At 50.3% G+C, this 10,115-nt stretch overlaps 1 protein-coding gene across 1 annotated transcript; it reads left to right on the plus strand.

Annotated features, from left to right (window-relative positions):
* Nucleotides 1-3,745, plus strand: En1 (engrailed homeobox 1; the record flags this gene model as incomplete). The annotated part of the gene is made up of 2 exons (XM_033757149.1): nucleotides 1-148; nucleotides 3,158-3,745. Coding segments are annotated over 2 exons (465 nt in total), but the record flags the coding sequence as incomplete, so codon positions are not given.
* Between the last annotated feature and the right edge of the window lie 6,370 nt (nucleotides 3,746-10,115).

Here is a 10,115-nt window from a genome sequence, read left to right on the forward strand (position 1 = left end):
GGCGCCAAGTACTCGGAGCACGGCAACCCCGCCATCCTACTCATGGGTGCGGCCAACGGCGGGCCCGTTGTCAAAACTGACTCGCAGCAGCCCCTCGTCTGGCCCGCCTGGGTGTATTGCACGCGCTACTCCGATCGCCCATCCTCCGGTGAGTACCTGAGCGCAGGCTTTCTGCGCCTTCCCGCTTAGAAGAGACCCCCTAGAACTGCACAGCACCGCACTGGGGAAAGCAGGTATCTCTCGTCGCTCAGGCCTCCATCCTCCTCCTCATTCCTGGTTTCAGTCACCACCGAATGTGCACCCCACTTAGGCGAACCTGGCCTCTTCGTCCACACCGGGAAACACACCTCCTGTCATCGGAGGCTGCAGTCTGAATCCCTTCATTTTTGAACTCTCAGCCTCTAGGCTTTGTGTTTTGCCTTTATTATTCTTAGGAAATATATACAATTAGCCATTGTGTTTTCATCCAAGGAAAGGGGTATTTAGTGCTGGTGTGAAGGTAGGCCTAGTGATCTGGGTTTGAAACCACACCAGGCTGGTGCTGTGGAGGATGATGTTGACCAGGGAGGGCTTTGACCAGAGAAATAATCTTCACTGCGTGTTCTTATAGACACAAACATTATCTTCATATTTTCTGTGGAGAGTCTACATAGAGACAGACACGGAAACACACACAGGAAGAGGACAGCCATTGAAGGCTAGCCTCTTCTAGCTGGGTAGCAAGACAATCAGACCAAGTGGGTAATATCCAGAGAAGAGCAGTTGCCAGTTCGATGAAGGCCCAGGGCCCTTGGTTCTCTGGAGCTGGCAGACGGTGAGAGAAGAGAGAAAGGCAACAGGACCCAGGCGTGAAAGCAGGGTGAAGGGCAGGAAAGCCAGCTTCCTTTATAGCTTCTCCCCAGCGCACAAGCAGGTCCCACACGGCAGGCCCTGTGCTTTTCCTCCTTTGACTCCTTTCCACACCTTCCAGTTAGCAGATTTCTGCCAGGACAGGATAGTTTTTCTTGACTTTCCTTCCATTCTTGTTCCTGTGCCCCTTGTACTTGGTGAACCCAAGGCCTTGACCTAATCTGTGACAGCCATTGGGCTCAGGGTGAGGAGGTTGAGGCCTGCTGGATACATAGGCCTGCAGGGCCTGGCAAGCCAGTGGGAACTTAGGAGAACGGCAGGGCTTCAGCCCAGGATGGGGAGCCAGGCACAGTTACCTACATGCGGCGCGGCTGCTCTCCTCTGGCCAGTATCTGTGGCTGTACTGCTACCAACCAGGCACAGATCGATGTATACTATCAGCCCCCGCCATCTCGAGCCCTGTTATTGACACGTCCGGCTCCCTGAACCTCCGAAAAGCTGCTTTGATTGACTTGCCTGATGGATAGAGTGATTGAGCTGTCAGGCTGCGTGGCTCAGGCTGGCCAGGAGGCTATGATTTTATTACAAATGCCCCTGCCTCTGCGCACAGAAACACACACACACACAGACACACACAAACACACACACACACACACACACACACACAAATACCACTCTCTCATGCCCCAGATGCACAACCTGCAATGAAGCCTTTCTGAGGATGTGCACATTTCCTGGCCCATCTATGCCCGCTCAGCTAATTACTAACCTAAACCCCAGATCTGCTCTGGAGCAGGCCTTGTCTTTGTTCCTGGCCGCTCTCCTTCATGTGGGCCAGGAGAGGCAGGGTGCCAGTTCTTATTACTATGTAATAGTGCCCTGTTATGATGACCCAGACCCGAGTCCCTACAGTCTGAAAGGCCTGGACTCTGACATGGGACAGCTGGTGACCCCAGGACTTGGCCTGCCCCAGGATCCTATGGCCCAGCTTGCCCTTCTAAAGCTAGTTTTAGGGATGCCTTTTAAGGAGCCCTCTTTCCTGAGAATTTTAGAAAGTCTGGATAAGAACTTAACAAAATAATCTCCCATAACTAAGACAGGGCCCCGCAAGTCAATGCCAGGGGACTTGGACATAGAACACGTTCAGGCTTTCCAGGCACAGACCAACAGGGGAGTTGCATCTTCTGCTAGTTTTCTTCTGGCTCTGTTTCTCCAGGGCTGGCCTTTGAGGGAGACTTCACCTTCTTGGAGAAGCTTCCTGTGGCTTCTTCCATACCCATCTTGGGGTCTTAGCGCTATCCCTTTGCCCCTGTTTTGTTCATGGATGGGAAAGGGGATGTGTCACCTTTTAAATGCCATGAGCAAGCGGAGAAAGCAAGTCTGGCTTGTTTCTGCTATAAAGAAGTTTCAGTTCTAAAACTGCAGCAGGTATATTCAAGGGAGAAATAAGAGAGACTTGCCTCTGTGGCTGGGTGGAGAAATGGGAAGGACCTTTTCTCTTATTGACGCCATCTAAGAGGCAAGGAGGAATACCCCAAAGAGCAAGCTCTTGGTGTAGGCCTGCAGCTGGGTGAGGACCCATTCTTCAGAGAAGGAGCAGTTCAGTGTCTTCCCAGGTTCTAGAAAGAGCTTTCCTTTAGGCAAAGAGAAAGAAGAGTAGGCAAAGATAGCAGACACAAAATTCTTTGGCGCTAGGCAACCTTCTCAAAGCCTTTTCTCGTTCTCTGGGCCCTATGGCTGCAAGCAGATAGGTTTTTATTGTAGGTGCCCAGCGTAGGTAGCTTTTGGAGAAAGAATATCTGTATGTGTGTGTGTGTGGGGGGGTGTTCTGCAGTTCAGTCATCCCCCGACAATCTGCCCTGGCAGCCTTAGTCCTTTTTATTTCAGAGCTGTGAAGACAGCAGATCTCTGACCCCCAACTCCGGGCTAGGCCAAACTGGGGCTCCAAATCTCTCTCCATCTTGAATGCTCTTCTTGGCGGGAAGTGCCATGCTATGTCTATTCCTATCTCTCTTGTTGCGATTAGAGTGTGGGGTGCATCTACAGTCCCGGCCAGTTTTCCCTCCTTGACCCTGCCCCCCACAAGGTAACCAGCCAGACCCCAGTGACCCCAGTGATCCAGAGGTTGGGTGGCCATAGGGAGCCAGGGGCTCAGTAGGGCCTCCCAGGTCTTCCCGGAAGCGAGAAGCGGAGCGGCGGGGGTCTGGGCTCCGCCAGGCTCGGCCATTCTCACGGCTTCCTCTGCCCTCTCATCCCCCTCCCCTCTGCTCCTGTCCCCACCCCAACCCGGCCCTGCCCGCCGCTGCAGGTCCACGCACCAGGAAGCTGAAGAAGAAGAAGAACGAGAAGGAGGACAAGCGGCCGCGGACGGCTTTCACGGCCGAGCAGCTGCAGAGACTCAAGGCGGAGTTCCAGGCGAACCGCTACATCACAGAGCAGCGGCGGCAGACCCTGGCCCAGGAGCTCAGCCTCAACGAGTCCCAGATCAAGATCTGGTTCCAGAACAAGCGCGCCAAGATCAAGAAAGCCACGGGCATTAAGAACGGCCTGGCGCTGCACCTCATGGCCCAGGGACTGTACAACCACTCTACCACTACGGTCCAGGACAAAGACGAGAGCGAGTAGCTACGGAGGCCCCGGCCGCGCGGTGGGGCCGAGCCTCGCCCCTTCCCGGCATCGCCTCCTGCTCCTCCCTGCCGGCGCCTGGAGGGAGGGATCGAGCTGAAAGACCGAAGAGAAAGAGCGATCCTCAGAATGGACAGTCACATTTGAACGAAACGGTTTTGAAAAGGGAGAAAGACTCGGATAGGTGCTATCGAAAAATATGATCTATTCTCTATTCACAGTATAAGGGATGAAACTGCGAACTCCTTAAAGCTCTATCTAGCCAAACAGCTTACGACCTTGTATATATTTAATTTCAGGTAAGGAAAAACAAATGTGTAGCGATCTCTATTTGCTGGACATTTTTATTAATCTCCTTTATTATTATTGTTATAATTATTATAATTATTATAATTATTTTATCCCTCTCCCCTGCCTCGCTGCCCCCGGCCCAGTTTCGTTTTCGTTGCCTTTCCCCCCTCTTTTGAATATTTTCGCTCCTCCGGTCCCCAGCCCCTATCGCTGACCCTCATTTCTCTGGGACTTTTCTTTGTGTGCGTGAGAGTGTGTTTCCTCGTGTGTCTGCCCCTCGCCTCTCCCCTACCTCCCATGACCACTCTGTCCGTCTGTCTGTCCTGCCCCCGTTGCTTTCCGGAGACTCGTTGAGAAATACAACCCCACAGACTGCGAGACTGAACCGCCGCTACAAGCCAAAGATTTTATTATGTTCAGAAACCTGTAGTCTGAAATAAAGTGTACACTGTGCTCACGAGCCGCTGACAGTCTCCTCCTTGCGGGGCTGGGAAGGGTATGGGCCCGGGCACGCCGCAGCCGGCCTTTCTGCGCACAGGGCGGAGCGCCCCAGGCATCTCCGGCCTGGCCTTGGCCGAGCAGCGACAGTGAGGGGCAAAGGAGAGCATGGAGGCAGAGGCGGCTTAGTTTTGGGTTTGACTCGGGACTGGAGGTTTTGGCGAAATACACCTGGGCCCCAATTGCATTCAAGGGAAACGGAAGGCTGAAAAGCCCAGTCCTGGCTTCGGAAACTGCACAGGCTGCCGGCTGCTCCTTGAGCCCTGCCAGGCCAAGGCTGGCTTTGTCATCTTCCAATATTGAACCTGCGTCTGGCGCCAGCCTGCACCTTTTCTTTTCCTTTTTCTTTCTCTCTGCCTGCCTTCCTTTTTTTTTTTTTTTTTTTTTTTTTTTTTTTTTTTTATGTGAGATTTCTAAGAGCCTTTCTCCTTCAAATGCACAAGGTTTTCTCAGGACTGACAGAGATTGGGTGGCCTATGCTCTAGGGTGAGAGCTTTCTTCCAGGCCTCTGCAGCCTGAACTTAACAGTTCTTGGATTCCTCCTTTGGCGGGGTGATGCTGTTGGCCAGGTGATGGGTCTAGGTGGCACTTGGAGCCTTGCTGGGCTTGGCTCTGCACAAATCTAGGGGAGAAGAAGCCTGAATACTAGGTAAGCACTATGGAGTGGCCACTGCTTGGTCTTCTTGCCTGTAGCCCCAGCAAGTGGGTTTAGCCCTGCCTCTTTCTAAGCCAACCCCTCAGTATCTCAACAAAGCCTGGCTTAAACCCTAACCCCTCAGCATCTCAACAAAGCCTGGCTTATTGCCGGCTCGGAGGAAGGAACACACATAACTCCCTTTGACTGGCAGGACACCTGGTCACCCAGAGGGAAATGTCTGGATTCTTACTGGTGACCCCGAGGCCAGTTCTTCCAGACCAAGCACTGTGTCCTCCAAAGTTCAAGAGTTGGGGGAGGAAGGGATGTTTCTCCTAGGAGGGATTATTTTCCTTTGTCCAGTTTTGAAATTATATATGAATTTCACTCCCCCCATTTTCTGACCTGTGCAGCATAGATCGGTGTACCTGCATGCATATAATATGGCTAGGCAGGTAGGTGTCCACACACACACCTATGTGATACTATGGGATAGTGGTATATTTCAGGTCCTACTAGTTTTATGCATAATCCTGTATGTGTGCATGTAGTGGAAGTTGGTGTCGATTTCTCTGGTTAGGGTCATAATTGGATGTTTGTAATTTCACAGTGTGTATTATGCACTCAATTGTGTTTGCACATTGGAATGTTTGCAGGTGTGTTTTTTTGGGGGATTGTGCATGCATGGGAACACTTGTTTTCTGAGTACCTCTCTTGGTTGTTTTTATAGGATTGCTTTTGTGAGAAATGAGGATTCCCAGTCATTCCCTTACTCCTGGCCAGGAAAATGACAATCCCAACCCTCCAGGTCTAAGAAGTTAAGGGCCCCTCCAAGTCCCTCCACAGTATTTGGGAAGTTGGGGTTGGGTGAGCTGGAGTTAAAGGGTACATTTGACATTGCTATGAGTCCCCAATTTACTTCAGTGATTCCCTTTCTTTCATCCCACCTTTGTTTTCTTGATTAATGCCTGCACATAATAGGTGCTTACCCAACCTGCCTGTGAGTTAGATGAAATATGGGCCTTGAAGGTGGCTTGGAAGTATGCTTTGCTCTCCTTGAGGAGTCGAACTGGGAATTTTTAAGCCCCTGCATCCCTTCAACTTAGAGAGTATGGGTGTTAGGGCTCAGGGTACCTGTCCTCTTATCTGGTTGCTCAGAACTTCTGTAGCAGTCCTGGCCCTATTTCCTTCTCCAAGCACATCCAGATATGAGATGGGAGTTTTCAGCTTTACAGAAACCTTACCATGTTGAGTGCCTGGATATTGGGTGGTTCCTACTCCCTTCCTCACTGTGGCTTCTTGGGATAGTTAGAATAGATAAGCTCTCCAAGACCACCAGGTTCATTACCTGAACACAGGTAATGTGAGCAGCAATCCCAGGAAGGATATACCATTCTGTAAGGCTCCTCCCCACCTCTTCCTAGTGATCAAAGCCAGCAAGTGAGGAGGGGTCATCACCTCTCCCCAGGATGTGTTGGCAAAGTATAGAGTTCCAGTGTTTATTAATTAATTTGATTTCTTGCTCATTATCTTGCTCATGATCTTTCGATTGCTGTGGACATTTCCTTCATTGTTCAGCAAAGCAAACTGAAGCTCTGAGACCTTAAACATTTTGTCCCTGTCTCTTCCATGCTTGTGCATCTAGGTCACAGACACAAAAGTCTGTGCAAGGCCCGACCACGTCATCTCCAGAGTGACTTTCTTATCTTCTATCTCCCTCCTCCTCAAATATTCATTCTTCTTTATTGGGCAGAGAAGAGGGGAAGACTCTGGTCAGACCTTTTTCTTGCAAATCCCCCCTCTTTTAAAAAACTGCAAGTAATAATGATCATAAACGGGCATTGATTTTTCTGATTTATGGGGCTGGCTTAGTGAGCAGCCTGTGTATTAAAGTCTAGGGGAGTGGAGATAAATACTCGAACACTCCATCACAACTTCCTCATTTTCTACCTTTCCCTTTTTTTCCCCCTTAAAGATTGGATTGAACCATAAACTTAAATCTTCCTCAGCCTAGGAGGAAATAAGTGCTAGCCAAGTCTAAACAATATTGATCCCTGGCTCTTTCTAAGGGCAAAGGTCTCTGTTTTCTTCCTGGAAAACTCCTTTTCCTGGGTGGAGGGTGCTGCTTGTGAATGAGGAGAGAGGGAGGAGAAAGTGCTTCGGAAAGAGGATATTTTGGTATTTGGGCATGAGCTTCTGTGTTCTGAGGTCTTACTGTGTATGGTATTTGTCTAGGGGTGGTGTTGATATATTTATTTAGGCTTTGAGGGTGACAGTGTGTACTTTGAACATAGGGACCTTGACTGAGAGTGACTATTTAGCATTTATGGGTATGCGTATGTGTGCCCAGGTCTTAGGCCCCTGAGGTGGGACTGCTGAGGACACTGACAGTGGCTAGTCTGCCTGCTCCCTGGCCACACACTCCGACCTGTCGGAAGCCTCTGTAGCAGGGCTTCCAGAGATGAAACCACAGTGCCTCGAACCCTATCCTTCTTCCACTGTTCTCAAGAAAAAAAGCCCCCCCCCAAAGCCAACAAGGCCAGCTGCAGGGGCAGAGGTGAGTTGCTGCTGACTCCCAGAGGCACAGCAACCAGGCCAGGGCTAGAGAGGGCCTGGCCACACTTCTGGATGCAGGTATCTACTGTGGCTTCTCTGGAGTGGCTATCACTTCCTCCGTTGGTCAGCCCATCTTTTCCATTATGTGTTCAAGAAAAGCCATTCCTCTGGCTACACAGATAACACATTCTTCATTGCTTTCCACTTGCACATGTGAAAGAGGCTGAAGACAGAGAGACCATCCATCCCTCCAGTGATCTTCCCTTGGCTTTGGCAGGTAGCCTAGGTCCGTTTAAGCTGGACAGGATGGACTTCTCTCGGCCTGACGGAAGTGGTGCAGAAGTGCTCCATCCCTCTTTGATAGACCAGAGACCTCTGCCCTCCGTCCTTCTCTGATCTCAGAGAGGGCTGCCCTTGCGTGGGGACTTTGGAAAGAGAAATAGCTGGAGATTCTACTGGTTCCTACCCTGCCCTCCCTAAATGTGTTAGAAGAGTCTTTTAATACAGTTCTGCTGTTGGAGTTGCCCTTGGAAATTCTTGAATAAAAAGTTGTTTTTTTTTTACAGGCAGGGAGCTGAGGATGGGGGGATCCAGAGAGGAAAAGTGTCTCACTTAACAGTGCACAGCAAATGAGAAGCAAAGCCCTCCTGTCATTCCAGGGCTCAGTGAATCATCAAGTGGGTAGTTGTAATGCATATGCTGCACGCCACACATGTAAAATCATCCACACAAGCATGCATGCACACACCCATGTGGATATGTGTATACACAAGGAAAATGCACATCTACAAATATAAGTGAGGTGATGACAGAATTGTGTTCACAGCAAGCACAGGCACATTGCCGGGGTAGGAGTTTCTGGCACATATACATTGGCAGGAAATACATATACTGGTGTCAGAAATGTTTCTGTATGCCCCAGCTGGTAGGCTTCGTTCCAGCCAGGGTAGGGCACAGGACATGATTTGCAGAGCTGGGGATAGATCTGCTTGTCTACCCCTTTCCACGGAGGTCCCCAAAGAGAACTAGGGCTGAGGTAGTGGGTTGATTGGGGGAGGGGATAGGAAGACTAAGATCAGGGCAGCCAGCAGAGAGGAGAGGCACTCTTTTTTCCTCTCCCCAGGGACAGCTGGGTCTGGATAACTTGGCTGGACACAAATAATAGCTATCAGCCTCTTCCTTCAGCACTGCACACTGTCCCTGACCAGCTCTACTTCCTGGGCAGAGCAGACCCAAGGCAGGAGTGAGCAAACTTCCTAAAAGGAGTTCTCAGAGAGCTTGGTAAGTCATGGCCCACTGCAACATATTCACTGAGTTTGCTTCCACATCCAGCCTTTCCTGGCTGTGGTGTCACTGTGGAAGTGAGGAGGGCCCACTCTGGAATTCTTCGCACATATACAGGAGTGGGTTGCTTTGAGGACATTTAGGGAGATTTCAGGCTGCAGGAATGGAAGAACTCTGGGTATGGGTGAGTGTGCAGGGGCGGGGAGAGGGATAGATTTACATACTGCGGATGTGCAGCACACACCTTATCCTGACGGGACAATTTCTATCAACAGCTCTGTGGATTGTTCTCTGGCATCAGGGGCAGGGTGGGGGGATACAAATTGTGGGGGAATGGCTATAGAGGAGGAGGTGGCCACAGGACTCCCCCTCTTAGTTCTCCTAGGGAATAGGTAGGGTATAAACATGGCACATTTTGGGGATGACCAGCCACCAGCAGATCCCTCCCTGCTCCTGCCCACGTGCAGGCATAGGCGCAGGGGTGGTAGAGAACAGTCTAGGGTGCTGTCATCTTCCCAGTCTCAAGATCTGTATCACAGCAATTCCAGCGCAGGGAGGAGGGAGTCCCTTGTGGATGAGAAGGGGCTCTGAGGACCTAGGGACTCAGGAGGAGTTCAGATTGTCATCACTACTTGACAGCGGGCTTGAGCTCTGGCAATGAGCAACCAATTCCTGCAGAAAAACCCTCCACCCCTCTCTGAGAAAGGCACCAGTGGGAAACCTGACGGCTAAATCTTTGCGGATGCTTAGAGGCTTCTTCCGCTGAAGAGAAGCGCCATTATAATCTCCACTTCCGCCAGCTGAAGACAATGTAGATGCGGAAGAAAAAAGCAATCCCAGTACCAGCCTCACCAACACTCTCTTTTCCATATTCCTCTCCACCTACGGTTACAGGGTTTGTCATTTGTTTGGCAGAGTGGAGCCAATTAGGAGATGACACTCCAGATATTTCAAATGAAACATAATACAAGCAGGACTTAACGAGGGCCAACCGCGAACATCGCTGGTGATTTGACATAATTACCTCTACTCAATCCCACAGATTTCTCTGAGTTGGATGTCGTCGGACCCGTTTTACAGATAAGTAAAGTGAGGTTTGGGGTCATCTTGCTGAGGTCACACCAAACCTCGTTCAAGTTTATACTGTAAACATTGTGTTTCAAAAAATACAAGCTTGGTTAGCATTGGATCCACACAGTGTCAAGTTGCCCCGTATGTTCTCGACTTTGGCAGTTGGTAAAGGAGCAGCACTGACCTGCACTAAGGGCTTTTATTCTTTCCCTTATTCTTATTTAGGAGCAGTCCTCTTCTTTCAGCGCCTCTCAAAACCCCTTCCCTCTCAAGTTAGTAAGTAACTTGGCCTAATTCCTGCTCAGGC

The sequence above is a fragment of the Fukomys damarensis genome, unplaced genomic scaffold (genome assembly GCF_012274545.1).
Source record: "Fukomys damarensis isolate Sample0158 unplaced genomic scaffold, DMR_v1.0_HiC HiC_scaffold_29, whole genome shotgun sequence".
Classification (NCBI taxonomy): Eukaryota; Metazoa; Chordata; class Mammalia; order Rodentia; family Bathyergidae; genus Fukomys; species Fukomys damarensis.